General features: G+C 38.6%; 1 protein-coding gene across 1 annotated transcript in view; it reads right to left on the minus strand.

Annotated features, from left to right (window-relative positions):
* AIMP3 (aaRS-interacting multifunctional protein 3) overlaps window positions 1-18934 on the minus strand; it is an 82025-nt gene that overhangs the window by 16492 nt on the left and 46599 nt on the right. The window contains exon 4 of the mRNA XM_090381561.1: window positions 15770-15865. Coding sequence (XP_090237687.1) covers window positions 15770-15865 — 96 coding nt within the window. The remainder of the gene's footprint in view (window positions 1-15769; window positions 15866-18934) is intronic.

Raw genomic sequence — 18934 nt, forward strand, 5'->3', positions numbered from 1 at the left:
GACAGAGAGTGGTAATCAATGGACACTGCTCAACGTGGACTAATGTTATTAGTGGAGTTCCTCAGGGTTCAGTGTTGGGTCCGTTATTGTTTTCGGTGTTTATGAATGATATTGATGATGGGATATCAAGTTTAATGTCCAAGTTTGCAGATGATACAAAGGTTGGCAGGGTTGTTAACCCACACTACTGACGCTATGCTGTTGCAACAGGATCTGGAAAGGTTGAACAGATGGGCTGAGAGGTGGCAAATGAAGTTTAACATTACATTTGTCAAAGTACTACATATGGGAAACAGTAACCCCAGAGCAACGTATCAACTCTGCGGTACTACACTAACAATGGTGGAGAATGAAAAGGACCTGGGGGTAATTGTGCAGGCAGATATGAAGTTCTCTGAGCAGTGCAAACGAGCTGCAAGAGTAGCTCATGGTGTCTTGTCAATGATATACAGGAATTTTTCTAGCAAGGATAAGGAGGTGATTATTCCCTTGTATAAGGCAATGGTTAGGCCACATCTTGAATACTGTATACAGGTCTGGAGGCCTCATTTCAAGAAGGATGTAGAGCTGCTGGAACGGGTACAGAGAAGGGCAACAAGATTAGTGAATGGAACAAAGGGTTGCTCTTACGAAGAAAGGCTTAAATTTTGCAAATTACAGAGTCTGGAGACTAGGCACCGGCGAGGTGATCTGATAGGGGTGTATAAGGCTTTGAATGGTTTGAGCATGCTCAATGCCAATGGGATTCTTCATCTTGCTCAGAATAATCACCTCAGAGGGCATAAATTCAAATTGAGGAAGGACGGATGTCGGATAGATGTGCGGAAATTTGCCTTTGGCCAGCGGGTGGTTGGTTGGTGGAACCGACTTCCATCACTTGTTGTTGAAGTTGATAGCCTAAACAAATTTAAAGCTCAACTGGACAGGTATTTCGAACGAACGGAGGGGTGAAATGGGAGTGGTGTGTGTGTTTTTTTTTTTTTTTTTTTTTTTTCCGGCTGATGCTGAATAAGCTTGCTTTCTTGCATCATATGCCTCTACTAATGCTAATGCTAATATCAGGCTTAGTGTCGAAGTTTGCAGATGATACAAAGGTTTCGCAGGATTGTTAATGACAGTAATGGCAATGTGCTACTGGAACAGGATCTAGATAATTTGGGCAGATGGACTGAGAAGTGGCAACTGAAGTTTAACCTTGACAAATGCAAAGGTTGTTACTTCTACCCATATGCAAAGCATATGGGTAGAAGTAACAACCTTTGGGTCACTTCTACCCATATGCAAAGCATATGGGTAGAAGTGACCCCAGAGAAACATACCAACTGTGTGGTACTACACTTAAGGTGGTAGAAAATGAAAAAGACCTGGGAGTAATTGTGCAGTCAGATATGAAGTTTTCTGAGCAATGCAGACAGGCTGCCAGGGCGGGTCATGGGGTTTTGTCAATGATATATAGGAATTTTGCTAACAGGGAGAAGGAGGTGATTGTCCCTCTGTATAAGGCAATGGTTAGGCCATGCCTTGATTACTGCGTATAGGTCTGGAGGCCTCATTTTAGGAAGATGTAGATTTGCTTGAGCGTTTACAGAGAAGGGCAACAAGATTGGTGAGGGGATCCTCTTACCAAGAGAGGCTTAAGTTCTGCAAATTGCAGTGGCTGGAGACTAGGCACCTGCGCTGTGATCTGATTGATGCGTATAAGGCCTTGAATGGGTTGAGCATGCTGAATTCTGATGGGATCCTTCCACTTGTTCAGATTACAAACCTTAGGGAGCATAAATTCAAATTAAGAAAAGACAGATGTAGATTAGATGTGCGGAAATCTGCCTTTAGCCAGCGGGTGGTTAATTGCTGGAACAAACTTCCATCTATCGTCGTAGAAGTTGATAGGCTAAATAAATTTAAGGAGGAATTGGACAGGCACTTGGAGGGAATGGTGTGATGATTTTTTTTTTTTTTGGCTGATGCTGCATAAGCTCATACACTTTCTTTCTTGCATCACATGGCACTACTACTAACTACTACCTTCGCTACCACTGAAATTAAACTAATGCATTAACTAGTCTACAGTTAGTCAACCCTCCCATGCTACCAATGGCTTTTAGCCATTAAGTGTGTTGTATACGGTCTGTGCCATGTGTATGCAATAAAGTTCTTCTCATTTGATCCTTAGCCACCCTCCCCACTGTGTATTTGCAAAGCAGTGGTACTTCTCCAATGCAAGATTACCCATAGCTGCCAACTTTTCACTTTCAAAAAGTTGAACATCAGGCAATTGAAAATATGAAAACAAGACAAGAAAAAAAGTTATATTTTTTTTTTTTTTGCAAAAGGTTGGCCATCACAAAAAACAGGTTTTTTTTTGGAAAAAGTGAAGGTTATTTTGTCAAGTCCACAATTTAGTAGATTTCATTGATAAAATACACATTTCTTATTAATATATAACCATAGGACTGTTAAACCAGTAAATGCTTTCAAATAACTTTCCCTAAGATTTTTCTGTATATGTTGATTTCAGTTTGTATTGTCTCTAAAGCAATTAGCTGCTATAAAGCAACTGATTATGATTACTTTGAGAATGATACTGTTGCAGACATTGACCTTTTCAGAAATGTTAGATCAAAGTTTTGTTTTAACAATAGTCAGAACATTGTTTTCTTGGGATGTCAGAGAAGTGATGTCACACAGATATAAGTAATGCAGAATTGGAATTTGGGAAGTTAAATGTGTAAAGAAAGAATAAGAATATAAAGGGAGGAGGGGTCATGCTGTTAGTTAAGAAACTAAAAATCTAAGGAACTGCATCCAGTTGAGAATGGTGGACAGTAGTGTTGAGTCAGTTTGGTGTGACATAAGCACTTGGAAAGCAAAATTGAAAGTAGGCTATAGGCCTAATGGCTGTGATGAGTACAATGAACAACTGTACAGGGAAATAGAGTGGGTCAGTAAATCAGATTGTCTTAAATTGAGGGATTTTAACTTCCCAGATATAGACTAACTTGTGGATCGGTCACTCACACACTAGTAAGATTTTGGGAATTTATTGGATGACTGTTTTCTACAGCAGCATGTTCGAGAGGAGTAATACTCTTGATCTGATTATCAGCAGTGATTATTCATACATTAAGAATCTTCAGATAAAGGAACCACAAGGTGGCAGTGATCACAGTGCACTGATGTGGGATTTACTCAAAGATGTAACTACCATCAGTGGTAAAGGGAAGAGTTATTGCTTTCGTAAAGATGACTACAGTGGTCTCAGAGATATTTTAAATTCTGTACAGCGAGACCAAATGATGATGTTACAAACAGCAAATTTTAAATGGGAAGCATTCAAGGAATTAATCTTGGAAGCTACTAGGCTTTTCATACCAACTAAGAAATTATGTTTGTGATTTAAGCCTAAATGGATGTCAGATGAACTAATGAGATTCATGGCAGAGAACAAAAATACGTGGGATGCATATAAAGTATCAAGTGACAGAGACTTACGGTAGATATAAGCTAGTCTGTAATCAAGTCACAAAGGAAGTTAGGCAAGCGAAGGCCAACAACAAGAAATCTTTGGCAAATGGTGGAAAGAAAAACAGTAAAGATTTCTTTATTTAAACTCTAGAAGGAAGGGGATGAATCAGATTGGTTCACTTGATATCAATGATTTGACTGTTGATGATCCTGCTCAGGTAACTAACAAACTGAACATTAAACATATGAAAGGCAAATGGGGTGGATGGGATCTCCAGTTATATTATAAAGAAGCACTGCAGGATCATCTAGACAAGACTGCAGTTATAGTTCAGACCCAGCATGTGTTTCTTAAGGGAAGTTTTATCTGACCAATTTGATTGGATACTATGATGTGGCCCCCAAGGAACTGGATGCAAAAAATAATTTTGATATCATATACTTGGATTTTAGGAAAGCTTTTGATACTGTTGCACATGGAAGACTACTATACAAGTTGGAGCAGTATGGCATTAAGGGCAAATTGCTGCTATGAATAAAGGGATGGTTGAGTGGGAGAAGACAATGCTAATCAATGGACACTGCTTTTCATGGATTAATGTTATTAGTGGAGTCCCCCAGGGTTTGGTGTTGGGCCCATTGTTGTTTTCTGTATTTATAAATGATACTAATGAAGGTATATCAGGTTTAATATCAAAGTTTGCAGATGACATGATGGTTGGTATTGTAGTTAATGACAGTGAGCTACTGCAACAGGATCTAGAAAGTTGAGTAGATGAGCTGAGAGGTGGCAACTGAAGTTTAACATTGACAAATGCAAGGTATTGCATATGGGTAGCAGTAATCCCAGAGTAACACATCAACTGTGTAGTACAACACTCAAGGTAGTGGAAAATGAAAAAGACCGGGGGTAATTGTGCAGTCACATATGAAGTTTTCTGAGCAGTGCAGACACTCCAAGCATAGCCCATGGAGTCTTGTCAATGATACATAGAAATTTTGGTAATAGGATAAGGAGGTGATTATCCCCTTTTATAAGGCAATGGTCAGGCCACACCTTGAGTACTGCATACAGGTCTGGAGGCCTAATTTTAGGAAAGATGTAGAGCTGCTGGAACAAGTACAGAGAAGAGCAATGAGATTACTGTTACTAAGAAAGGCTTAAATTCTGCAAATTATAGCATCTGGAGACTGGGCACCCGCGAAGTGATCTGATTGAGGTGTATAAGGCCTTGAATGATTTGAGCAAGCTCAATGGTGATGGGATTCTTCCTCTTGCTCAGATTGTGTACTGAGGGAGCATAAATTCAAATTGAGGAAAGACAGTTGTAGAATAGATGTGTGGAAATTTGCCTTTAGCCAGCAGATGGTTGATTGCTGAACATACTTCCATCTGACAAAGTTGAGAGCTTAAATAAATTCAAGGCTGAACTAGACAAATTTTTGATGTGAATGAATGGGTGAAATGGGAAGGGTTTTTTTTGGCTGATGCTATATAAACTTGCTTGCTTTCTTGTGTCATATGCCTGTACTAATTCTAAAGGTATGATTAATATCATTTACACACAAAGTTCACAGCCTCCAATTATTCTTTATAAAAGAAAAAGTTAAGCCACTCTCTTTGTTTGTGAAGAAAGGAAGACAAACTAATTCTTTAGATTTTGTTACTATTTATATATTTTTTAGAAGCAACAGACTAGAAATTTGAATATTTTATAAATGTTCATTGGCTTATGCTCGTATTAAAGAGAAGATGCTTTTTCACTGGATAAAGATGCCTTATTTTATATTAGCACTGTGTTGCAGTAACATTTTGGGCTAACCTGTGAAAAGAGAAAAGTTTAAGCTTGACATTCGTCATACATATTTAAATTATATGTTACATAAAGGAGTTAATAAACTTTGTTCTTTAATTAATTTTTGATAATGCTTTCATGTCATTTATTTGATGACTGATTAACACAGTATGATTAGACAATTTAAACAAGACAAGAATGGTTGGGAATTCCCAACCACTTAACTAAAATTTGTTTAGTATTAAACAGAGCTGGGAATCATATGTAAATCAGTTAATCATCTTAACCAGAATTATAGATACGTAAAATACCCTAAAGTGGTTTGAGGTTCTTTACAAGCTCTGCACCTCACTGCATCTTTGTATCTTTTTTAATAAACAACTGGGATTTTGCTCTTTGCTGATTATGTCCTCTTCATTTGGCCAATATGCCTCAGTTGGTCAGCCCTAGCTGAAGAGGCTGTAAAAAATTTTTCTGCCTTGGAAACTTTAATAGTTACCTTACCTTCTTTAATCTGAAACTGAATTCAACTAAAACTCAATACATCAACTTTTCACTAATGCCAAGGCCCTCTCTTCACTAATTTTTTTTCCAAGCGTGTTACATGCAGATCGGTAACACGTGTATACATATGCAGTTTTGGAATCTTTTTAGACTTCAAAGCCCACAAACCCAAGCCTTCAAACTCCCCCATAGAACACAATAGCATTTTTTTTTAAATAAAAAAATATATATATATGTTTATATTTTTTTCTTAGTACGAACCAGAGCTGTAATGCTCACATATATTTTCTGTAACCCTGTATATGTTCAACCTTTGATCAGTATTAGCTTCCTCTAATCTGAAATGTAGCTTTTCTATAGAAACCTGGATCCTTAAGTGGACCTACAAATATGCTTGTTTTCCTACCTCCCTGCCCAGACCATAGTTTCTTGAAGAGTTTTTAAATCTCCTTTCCTCCCTGCACACCAATTTTCAATAAGTAAGAATAACTTCATGATGAAACATTTAAATAACAGGTGAATTAGGTCATGTTAACATCTAGGATTCTGTTAGAATTAGGGTTGGATCAGCCTATCTCAAAAATACACCTATGATAATTTGAAATCTGAATATACCTGAAAATCTGATTTCCACTAACTAAACTGTACAATACGGCTAATGAACAAACTTGACCTTGATCCAGATCAACGGTCCCAAAATAAACAACACACAGATTCATTAAGAAAAATGTGATCACGTAAAAATGAGAGTAATGCTTTCTGTTAAATTTATACCTCTATTTATAATGGTAAGTTACAATGGTTTCATTTAAACCATTTATCATTTAAACCTCTAATTCCAACCATCATTTGTTACCTTTTTTTCCCTACATATAAGGGGACTGCAGCCCTGAAATGAGATCCCCAAGAATATTTGGGACTGCCAGCCAAGGATCTCAATTCAAACGTGATACAGTGTTTACATGCCAAACCTTCTCTTTATGAAAAGATGGTATATCAGATTTAATTTTAGACACCACGCAAAGCCTTAGGAAAAACTTGCAGAAGTGTTATTAGAAATAAATCAGAAAATGTAATAACAGGTTACACTGATTCCATGGGTGTGCGCTGCACACACTCAATACATGCCCCTGGTGTATACATACTTCATATTATATTTGATACACATAGTATTATATTTGATATGCAAATAGTAAATGAAAATTTTACACAATTAAAGGCTAATTTGAATCCAATTGAATAAAATTCAAAATAATTTCTCAGAGAAGAGTATACAATCTGCAGCACAAGAATTGTTACCATGGTGATGACAAAGTAAATTTACTAAATATTAACTATAAGCAAATGAACAGATTATATAACCTGTCAATTATGCCCATCTACCAGTCTAACTATGAATAATAGGAGTGTAATCGAATGAGTCAATTTGCTATAAGTGAATGAATCAATTATAAATTCTCAATTATGCCCATCACTACTTGTAAAGGTCTTGCATCTGTGGAACAGAAACTCCAAAATAGCATATAGTGTGGATGGTTAAGGGCAGTTCAGGACAAAAAAAAAAAAAAAACACACTCTGGCATTAGAATACAAAGTCCTCTATACTGTTCTATCAATGATTTATCAGACCTTTTCAAGTGGAAAAAAATAATAACAAGATACACTTGGAATACTTCTACAGTTTGCATCCACAAAAAAAAAAGGACAAATTCCACAGATAGTTTGGGTTTTTATGGTGCATCAGCAACTAGGGCTATAATATCCATAGATGATTCAAAGCAAGTCAATTAGATTGGTAAGCAGCTAAGCACTATCCTTGGAATGAACATCTTAAGAGATATGGGTTACAAAGCATATCCTTGGGGGTGGGGAGCCTAGCTGAGGTGTATAAGGTACTAAAGGAAGCGAGTAAATTGAATGAGGAAAGTATATTCTTACTGGCAAGGAAACCAGAAACAAATTTAGCATTAGCTGAGGCATATGATACAAGAAATCAAGCTTATATAGCATCAGCCAAAAAAAAAAAAAAAAAAACCCTTTCCATTTTACCCATCCGGTCACTCCAAATGTTTGTCTAGTTCAGCCTTAAATTTATTTAACCTATCAACTTCCAAAACAACAGATGGAAGTCTGTTCCAGCAATCAACTAACTGCTGGCAAAAGGCAAATTTCCACACATCTATTCTACAACTGTCTTTCCTCAATTTAAATCTATAACCCCTCAGGTGACCCTCTAGTCCACGCCGATCGGACACGTGCTTTTGAGCTCCCGCCCTTTTGCCCCTTTCAACGTTTGTCTGCGAGAACCCTCAGTCAAGATATATATATTTCGATTCCTCTTCGGAAGAGCTTTCGAGTAATAATAATTTTGTGTGTGTAGATTTAGCGGAGTTTCAGTTAGGTTAGAAAATAATTTATTAACTTCAGCCATGGAAAGCTGGACATTCCAATAGCGGCTTATTCCACTCCCCGTCCACCCCAGCTATTGCCTCCAGCTATGGCCAGCGAAGGTCAAACAACCACAGCAACGGAACCTACAGCTACTGCCAGCAGTGACCAAGATACTGGAAACCACACCCTGCGACAACAGGTGAATACTTCAAGGTCCAAAAGGTCAGTAACTGTTAATACTTATGCTAATACCGTATCTAATGGATTATGCTTGACGCCAGCAAAAACCTCTCTCGCGCGACCAACAATAGTACATACGCGGTCGAACAACGCTCTTACAAATGAAGCAACCGCTATTACTTCCCGGGAAAATGGAATAGTAATTTTCGCTACCAAGGAAAACACTCCCTTAGAACAGTACCTTACAGCGATTGCGGAGAAAGTACCACCGAAAAATATTACCCACGCATCCCGTGTGGCGGGAACTGTGCAGGTGTATTTCAGCCACCCCTCATGGGCGCAAACTATCCTGCAAAATGGAGTAGACATCGGTCTTCATCACCTAGAAGCGGCGCCAATTGCCTTAGCACCAACGAAAGTCACAATTTCAAACGTCCCACCTGAAATCCCTCATCACTTTCTGAGAGGGATTTTATCCAAATACGGATCAGCTACCGGGAAAATACGCACACTCTCTGCAGCAACCACGAAACCGGAATTTTCGCATATAAAAAGCTTCCGCAGGCAAGCACTTATGCACTTCGCCAACAATGACGCAGCAAACATCCCAAAACTCATCAACACCGATCTAAACGGAATAACTTACACCTTCTATACCTCCATTTCCTCACAATGTTTCTTCTGCCACGAAGAGGGTCACATCAGGAAAAACTGCCCGCATATCTCTAACTCTTCTGAAAGTAATACCGAAATTCAGGCGGCACCAACCTGGGTCAGGCCAGATGCACAAAGCGAGCTGACTGTTGGAGAAAATGGGGATGCTGAAGAAACTGTCAAACAGTCTGAGATGCTCCCCACAACAAACTCTTTAGAAAAAGAAAATTCAAAAACCACAGAAGACCAGGACGCAATCTCTTCAGGAGACCGAAGAGTTTTATCTCAAAAGCAACCCCCAAGGCAGACCACGTCCAAAGCCACAAAACAGAAAAAGACAACGCACACGGCGGCAGGAAAAGAGCAAACCGCAAACAAAAACAACAGGGGCGACGAAAATAAATACAGAACACCACAGAAGATAAACGGCCAGATCTCAAGTAAGTCCATCATACCACCGAGTATGGAAATAAATAAACAGCTACAAACTACTGACGATCCAAATGAAGAAGAACCCGAATTTCTGGGCACTGAAGAAGAGACCAACTGTGATTCTCACTATTCAAGTGCTTCAGAGGACGAGGAAACCGATTTTCCCTACGCTAAAGGTCCTTTAACTGTGGAGAAACTACGATCCTTTCTACGGGAAGTACGCGGCTCGCCACAGAAGCTGGTGACAGCTCTGAAGTTCACCTCTAACATACCCGAGCTGATCTCACAACTTACGGGTCTGCGTTCCAAACTAAAAGGAAAGAAAGACAGAGCAGATGTGAATAGATCCAAACGCCTGTACTACTTGATTAACGGGCTTGAACAGCAATATCATCAATCAGGATGTTAACCGCCCCAAAACTTGCAAAACCCTTATCTTTATCCCTGCAGATAATGCTGACTCTTAGCATGCTATCACTTAATGCAAGAGGATGCTCCTCTGCATCGCGCAATAAGCTGATCCTTCACCAGGTCCAACGACATCATGCCGACCTACTCTTCCTACAAGAAACAAATATTAAAACAGACACAAGGCCATCCTTGAAATGGGCAGATTGGCCATATGTATTTCATCATTCTCCAACACAACAACATCATGGGGCAGGAGTGAGTATCGGCCTTCATCAAAGGTCAGCCTGCAAGCTCAATGTGATAGCAGAGATCGCTGGCTACGCAATTTACGCCCTCCTGGATACACCCCAGAAGGAAACCCTGCACCTTTTTAACATCTACATGCCACAGCAGGACAGACTCGCTATCCAAATAACCAACTTCATACAAAGCCACCTCTCTACCATAGATCAAGAACATATCATTCTTGCTGGCGACTTCAACTGCACTCTTGACCCAAAAATGGACAGAGCACGATGCACTGAGCACCGCACAACGTTAATCAATAACCTGCAAGCCTTGATAAACAACAATGAATTGGTCGACGTATTTAGACACCAGCACCCAGAAGAAAAGTCCTACACCTGGAGATCAGCAAATACAGCATCAGCAAGACTACCTTACCAAGCCCGACTGGACAGATACTACATCCCAAAACACACCATCCCCCTGGTCAGAAGCATCACACATTTGCCATCTTATATCTCAGATCACTCCTTTATCAAATTACAGCTCTCTTTCTCACCCAATCACTACAAAAGTAGAGGTGCTTATTGGATGTTCAACAATAGCCTTCTTCAAGACAAGGAATACATCTCTAAGCTGCAAGACCTGATATCCAACCTTGCCCAATCCAAAGACAGATTGGAGCCCATGAACACATGGTGGCCTACATTTAAAAGTAAACTGAAATCATTCTCGCAAACCTACAGCCATCAGAAAAGTCAACAAAAGCGTAATAACCTCTATCAACTTGAGCAAAGGCTGAAAAATCTCCCATCTGAAAGTCAGACCTACCAGTCAACACTACAAGCCATACAAACCCACTTAGAACACTCTGCAAAAGGCGCCCTGCTCCGATCAAGATACACCCACATAAATCTATCTGATGCCCCGACCAAATACTTTTTCTCATTAGAAAGCAGACATCAGAAATCAACCACCATCACTGCCATTCAGCTGCAAAACGGAAACATCACTGAAGACCCAGAGGAAATCTTCTCTGAAGTAACAAGATTTTATAGAGAAATTTACAGTTCTCAAGAAACCTCTACAAAGGCAACGGAGGAAATCCTTTCAGGACTTAAAAAAATCTCCCATACGGCCCATTGCAGCATGGAGAAACAAATCACCCTACAAGAACTAACAGCAGCATGCAAAGGCCTTTCCAAAAATAAATCACCAGGTCTGGACGGACTGACTTCTGAATTCTTCCAAACGTTTTGGGATCAACTCGGAATGCTACTCTTTGAAATGCTTGAAGAAGCTCAGTTCCATGGACTACCAGCTTCGGTCACCACCTCTGTCGCTCGACTGATTCCCAAGAAAGGAAATCGCGCCAATCTACAAAACTGGCGCCCGATTTCCTTAATGAACACGGACTGTAAAATCATTTCCAAAGCCATCGCCAATAGATTAAAAGCCACTCTCCCTGATATCATCGATCACCAACAAACATATTCTGTACCTGGAAGATCGATTCACGACAATCTACATCTGATCCGAGACCTCCTCTCCACTGCAAACAGCCAAAGAGAATTCCTAGCACTAATTAGCCTTGACCAGGAAAAGGCATTCGACAGCGTTGAACACAGCTACCTATTTCAAACCTTGAAAGCCTTTGGATATGGACCTTACATCATCGGAACAATCCATCTGCTATATAAGGAAGCCAAATTCTGCCTGAAACTCAACAACCAGCTCACCTGCCACTTTCCGTATTCCAGAGGGATAAAACAAGGCTGCCCACTCTCTGGACAACTCTATGCAATTGCCATAGAACCATTCCTTAATAAAATTGCCACCAGTATACAATCCCGACGAACGCTGCTACCAGAACCCCACCTAAATATAACCTACTCAGCATACGCAGATGACGTCACAATTGCAATACGACACGAGAGTGAATTTGAAGTCATTCAAAAGGCTCATGATCTTTATGCTCAAGCATCAGGCGCAAAACTCAACCACTGTAAGACCAGCGGCCTGTGGGCTGGCAACTGGAAAACTAGAACCGACTCCCCCATCCAAGGCACATGGTCCAGCGAGGGACAGAAATACCTAGGTGTGTACCTCGGCAATACCCTCCTTTTCTCCCAGAAGAACTGGCCCGATTTGCTGAGTCGTTTCAACAAAGTACTCGGAAGATGGAGAAGCGTGTGCGCCACATCTTCGCTGAGAGGGAGAGTGCTTGTGGTCAATCATATGGCGGCAAGCGTTCTCTGGCACACCTTCAAAATTCTCACTCCACCTGCTGACTTCCTCCACCAAATCCAGGCATCTATCCGAAGCTTCCTTTGGAACAAAACCAACTGGATATCCTGCTCCAAACTTAGCCAACCACTTACTCACGGGGGTCAAGGGTTGGTCTCTTTAGACGACAAAATCACAGCATTCCGGATCACCTTTCTTCTTAAGACGCTGCAAACAAAATACGCACAATCCAACACTACGGATAAACTACTAGCCACAGCCACTAGAGGACTATCCCTTTCAACAATATTGAGAATGGACATGGCACCAGTACCACTCAAACTACCGCCGTTTTATAAAGACGCACTATACCGCTGGAAAAAGCTAAACCTTCACCATAATCTTGAGAGAACATCCCTTCCCGGAATACTTTCAGAACCGCTCTTCTACAATAAAAGAATAATAGACCCTGCAAATGATGATATTCTCTTCTTCCCTACGTGGAACTGGGCAGGAATAAGAACCATAGGCGACCTCCTGACACCAAGCCTTGAATGGAAAGGATCAGAAGATTTGCCCATTAAAACCATTAATGCAAAGCAGCAACACATACATCTAAAATCAGCGATCACACAAGCTCTTCCAGACATCACTACAACTAAAGGGATTGGAAATGTCACTGGATCCTCGCTTACACCAACCTTCGTCATCACATCACCAGAAGACACGGTACCTCTGTCTCCTGCACCCTCCAAAAAAGTCTATCAGCTAATCATGTCTCGCCATGCAACCACGATTTTCCAGTCATCCACCTGCCAAGCTGTCCCTGCACCCCTCTCCACTCACCACAAGCCACCATCAAACTTTCAGTGGAACCTTCCGTACAGGACGAAATGTTCCAAATCGGACGCAGACATCCAGTGGAGACTGTGGCACAACATCCTTCCCACCCCAGTCAAGCTACAAATCTTCGGGTTACGCTCCTCAAACTACTGCCTCTTCTGCGCCACCCCAGGTACCCTGGAACACATATACCTGGCATGCCCTGTGAACAAGGAACTCGTCAAATACGCTTTGGATGCAGCAAAGCTTGCCTGCAACCACGCCCACACTCCGGAGGACTACTGGTACCTACTTCACTCTGAGCAGACAGCACACACCACCTGCAACTTCCTATTCATTGCGGCCAAGGCCGTCATTTACAGCTTCTACTTGAAGCACACAAGAAGCAGTGATGACGCGCCACCTGTAGACACATCGGCGCAACATCTGAAGTGGAGCCTACGGAGGAAGTTGCAGAGCAGACTTCTACTCGAATTCCACTGCAAAAGACCAGAAACTGTGGATCATCTTAACAGCGAATGGAACAGTGGCGGTCACCTCTTCACCATCACTGAACAGTCCATCATCTTCAACGTGTGACACTTAACAGGAGAACGACCCAACCCCAAGAAACTAGTTTTTTTTCTTATTTCCTGAAATTAAAATATTGAAACCTTTGTATTTCTTTCTAAAAAGTTTTCTTTATCTTTCTTTTTTGCTTTGTACATAGAATGTAAATACAGTAGTTGTTGTTGAAAATGTATCTACTGTTCACGTTTTAATAAAAAAAAAAAAAAAAAAAAAAATATAACCCCTCAGGTTCTTAATCTGAGCAAGTGGAAGTATCCCGTGAGCATTGAGCCTGCTCAAACCATTCAAGGCCTTATATACCTCAATCAGATCACCTGGTAGGTGCCTAGTCTCCAGATGCTGCAACTTGCAGAACTTGAGCCTTTCTTCGTAAGCACACCCCTTTATTCCTCTCACCAATCTTGTTGCCCTTCTCTGCACTCGTTCTAGCAACCCTACATCCCTCATAAAATGAGGCCTCCAGACCTGTATACAGTACTCAAGGTGTGGTCTGACCATTGCCCTATACAGAGGGATAATCACCTTGTCTCTGCTAGCAAAATTCCTATATATCATTGACAAAACTCCATGACCTGCTCTCGCAGCCCTTCTGCACCGCTCAGAGAACTTCATATCTGACTACACAATTACCAAGTTTTTTTTTTTTTTTTTTTTTTCATTCTCCACGTCCCTGAGTGTAGTACCACACAGTTCGTATGTTTCTCTTGGGTTACTCCTACCAATATGCAGTACTTTGCATTTGCCAATGTTAAACTTCAGCTCACTTCTCAGCCCATCCACCTAACTTTTCTAGATTGTGTTGCAGTTGCATACAGTGTCATTAACAACCTTGCAGACCTTGTATCATCTGCAAACTTGGACAATAAGCCTGATATACCTTCATCAATATATCATTGATAAATACACAAAACAATAATGGGCCCAGCACCAAACCCTGGGGGACTCCACTAATAACATTAGTCCATGTAGAGCAGTGTCCATTTATTACCACTCTCTGCCATCTCCCACTCAACCATCCCTTTATCCATTGCAGTAACTTGCTATTAATGCCATACCACTCCAATTTGTACAGCAGTCTTCCATGCGCAACAGTATCAAAAGCTTTCCTGAAATCCAAGTACATGATATCAGAATTTTTTTGCATCCAGTTCCTTGGTGACCACATTGTAGTATCCAATCAATTTGGTCAGACAAGACTTCCCCTTAACAAATCCATGCCTTGTCTGAGCTATTACTGCTGTCTTGTCTAGGTGATCCTCTATCACTCTTTAACCAGTGACTTCATTATTTTTCCCAGAACAAAAGTTAAACTAACAAGGTCTATAATTATTTGTGTTACCCTTTGAACCCCCTTTGTGAATTGGGGATACATTTGCACATCTCCAGTCCATGGGGACCTCCCCTGACTCTAAGGATGCTCTCATAATTATGGCTAAGGGTTTGTTTACTTCACTTGCTGCCTCCTTCATTATAACTGGACAGATTCCATCTGCCCCAGGTGCCTTTTTTTAAGTTTAACTTCAACACTTCGCTCTCAGTTATTACAAAATCACTCTCCCTGTTAGAGTTTGATAAACTTCTAGCATTCCCCTCCTTGAATAACTCCTCACGTGTGAATGTAGATGCAAAATACTAATTCAGTTTATCAGCTACTTGAGCAGGATCATCAAAGATCCTGCTCAAGTAGCTGATCTTGCCAAAGATCACAAAGAAAAACAGCAAAGAATACTTTACTTATGTAAACTCTAGAAGAAAGGGGATTTAAAATCATCATCAAAAATAACAGGAAGCTGGATCTCATAATGTGGAAGCTGGATCTCTCAAGACAGAATTGAACTGTCAATTTTTTTGGCAATGGAAAAAATTTGTGATTGGGTAACTTTTTTTTTTTTTTTTTTTTAATACTCTCCTGGCAGATGCAGAATAAGTCCACTTCCTTTCATTACTTGGCCATTCTAATATGTAATAAAAATATTGTATTAAAATAACAGATGGAAATATTTTCCACATTACAAATAATTATGTTTATTTATAAATCACATCAAATATAGACATATTATTGCAACACTTACAAATACAGGATGCAGAGCACAAAATAAAGCAATATCAGCTAGAGAAATCCTCCTGCCTACAACATAAACTCTACTTTGAAGGTAACAGTTTAATTCCTGCAAAAGAGAGAGAAAAAAAAAAAAAAAAAAAAAAACCCCATAATGAATAAATATTTGCAGTAGCAATGATGTTGTTAAGCATAAAAACAGCTTTAGCTTAACACAGAATATGTACAGATATTCAGGAAAGATAACCACAAAACTTTATATCACGTGAAAGATTAAAAAAATATAAATAAAAAAAATGAACAGAGAAAGATAAAAACAGAAAAAAAAAAAAAAAAAACTTTACCCGTTTAATTACTCTAACCAACACAATTTTTACTTCCATGAAGTTAAATGCTGTTTTCATCAACTTTTATGCATAGATTTTGAAAATCACCATGATAGTTTCACATTATGTCATTAAATATAGAGGTAGTTACATTTTACCAAAATATGCCAATTTCACATAATATGTGACATATTGATTTATTTTAATAGATATAAGCTAATTCTCTTAATTTTAGCAATCAATTCTGGCCTCGGTTTTCTTGTAATAAACATAATCAGACTTCTACCTATGATTCTTAGGTTCAAATTCCAATGCAAGAATTTAAAGAGAGTGAACTTGGCATTTTTGATGAGGATTTTTGTAGGCTGTGCCAAGGTTTTCCAAGTATTAACTGATTGGGACATGTTCTCATGGTTGTAAATCTATCCTCCACACATATAATAGAACATAATTTTTTTTTATACTTGTATAACAAACTTGAATTAAATAAAGGTATATATTCCTTTATTTTGAATTTTAGTCAAAATAAAGGGATATATACTTTTTTTTTTACATTAAATGTTAGTACATCTTTTGATGTAGACACAATAGAAACTTTTTATGGTGATTTTCAGAATTAGCACTGTTTATTTCATCCAGAATCACATTTTCATTGTGGTGGTATGACAAAAAATATTTTTTGTTTGCTAATGTTATTAGAACGACTATATTCACAACACTTTAATCATGATCCACATGTGGACTACCAACAATTTTTCATGGACTGTGGAAATAATTTGTATATGAAGTAATTATTTTAGTATTGCATTTTTTGTAAGTTTGTAATTTTTTGTAATTTGACATGGCATTATTAAAAAAAAAAAAAAAAGCATATATTTTATTGATTGCACTATATTTGATCTGTAATAATATGCAAGTTTCATTCCTTGCATTCTATAACAAATGTCAACGTCCTGTAATAAAAGAAAATAAAAATATGTCATTATTCATTTGATCTTTTATTAATTTTGTGATGATTTATATTTATTATAATAGACTACAAAGAAACTATCCATTGACTCCTGCTTTGCAGCGAAAATTCTCTGCCATCACCATGGCAAAGCACTTCATTGTATGTTGGCTTTATAAAAAGAAGTAGGTTGACTGTATAGCCAATTCAGGACCACACTTGAGCTTGCCACCTATATTAAAAAAAAAATGACTACAAAGGTGTGCTTCACTGGATCAAACAAGCAGTAATCACTGCAGGGAGGGACTAAACTGAAACTTTAAGGAGGGTGGTTCATGATTTGGATTCTCCTTGTGAACTCCATTTAGAAGGAAAGCTACTGTAGTACTGGATATTAACTGTGCATGAAATAATGAAAAATTGACAAAAATTAGCCCCTCAATACTGGCTATGCATGAGGATTAGGTTAGCAACTTTTTCACAGCCCTTAGGGACACTTGCTGCACCAATCATATACACTTGTGCATGAGAGAATTGCTTCCCAATTTCACACTTTTAACCTGTGGAGAATTTCAGCTGGTTTTGCTTTCTCGCTTAACAGAAATTTGATGATAAAGCTCTGTTCTATGCTTGTACTGTTTCTAATGCACATGCAGGCATGATTATGCATCAAGAACTGAGAGCAGTGTTGCAATCAGCTTCCATGAAAATAGTTCTGTCATTCTGATGCATATACACTGTTAAAAAAGAAAATGTCCAAGTCAACTTTGGAATACTTTCATATTTAAGAAAAAAAAATATGCCATCAAATAGGCCTACCTGGTCAAAGGTTCAAATAAAAATATCCAAAAACAGATTTCATCATGCAATGCTTATGGAAAAATTCCAACAAAATTATATAAAAAATATGAAATTATAAAAAAATATAAAATTATGCTAAACAGATCATCAGAAACAGTAAATAAATTTGAAAAAAATCACTTATTTGAGAAAATATGTTTATCCATTTCCATTAAAAGCACCTGGCATATTAAGAGGAGTAAAATGTTGGATGTAAATTGACCTGATAGTTAAAACTGACGGTAATACTGGTACACATCACAAGAAGTGAAAACAATAGATATTTTATTATTATTTTAATGGATAGCATGTGGTAACCATAGTCCATCAGAAATATAATTTTTTTTTGTATAAATTATAATGAAGAAAAATTTTTTTAATTACAAAATATAAATTACTTGTGCAATTGAACTTCGCAAATCCATCATCCAGCGCTACCCATTTTACAGCTAACAACTGTTTTTAAGAAATTTTTTCAGAATCCACACTTAAGAATCTGACATTTAATTTTTTGTGATTGGCCATTTGCGCAAGCAGTGCATCAGAGTTGATCGTGTGGGGAAAAATTTCACCTAAGATCCATAAAAGTTTTTCCCACATTCTAAGAAGATCAAGAAATTTGTTAGGTCATGAGATCACTTACTGTGCATAAAGATTATTGAATACTTGATAATTAGTGGATTACTCAAAGAGACATGGTTTTACGACTCATACATTAGGCTAGCATAACTCATTCAATGAACATTAAAAAAAAAAAAAAAAAACTTTTTAGACTGTCATCTTTGTAAATAGCATCAACACAGCAACTCTTATCCTTTATTAAACATGCTGCCTAAAAGAAAAGCAGTGGCCAAGAAGGTTGGGGGAGGGGGTTAAAACACAATATACTGTGGAAAATGTTGCACTGTTAAAGAAATTTCAGCGAAGCAATTGTGAAAACTTAACCCAAAATAATATTAATGTTTTGTTAGTTTATCCTGCTGAATTTGTGAGCAGGACTTCTATACATACACATGTTCATTTCATTTAGATGACTTACTATAAATCCATCCAGCACACTAAT

The sequence above is a fragment of the Mastigoproctus giganteus genome, chromosome 9, assembly GCF_048544385.1.
Source record: "Mastigoproctus giganteus isolate SK-2022 chromosome 9, ASM4854438v1, whole genome shotgun sequence".
In the NCBI taxonomy this organism is placed as follows: Eukaryota; Metazoa; Arthropoda; class Arachnida; order Uropygi; family Thelyphonidae; genus Mastigoproctus; species Mastigoproctus giganteus.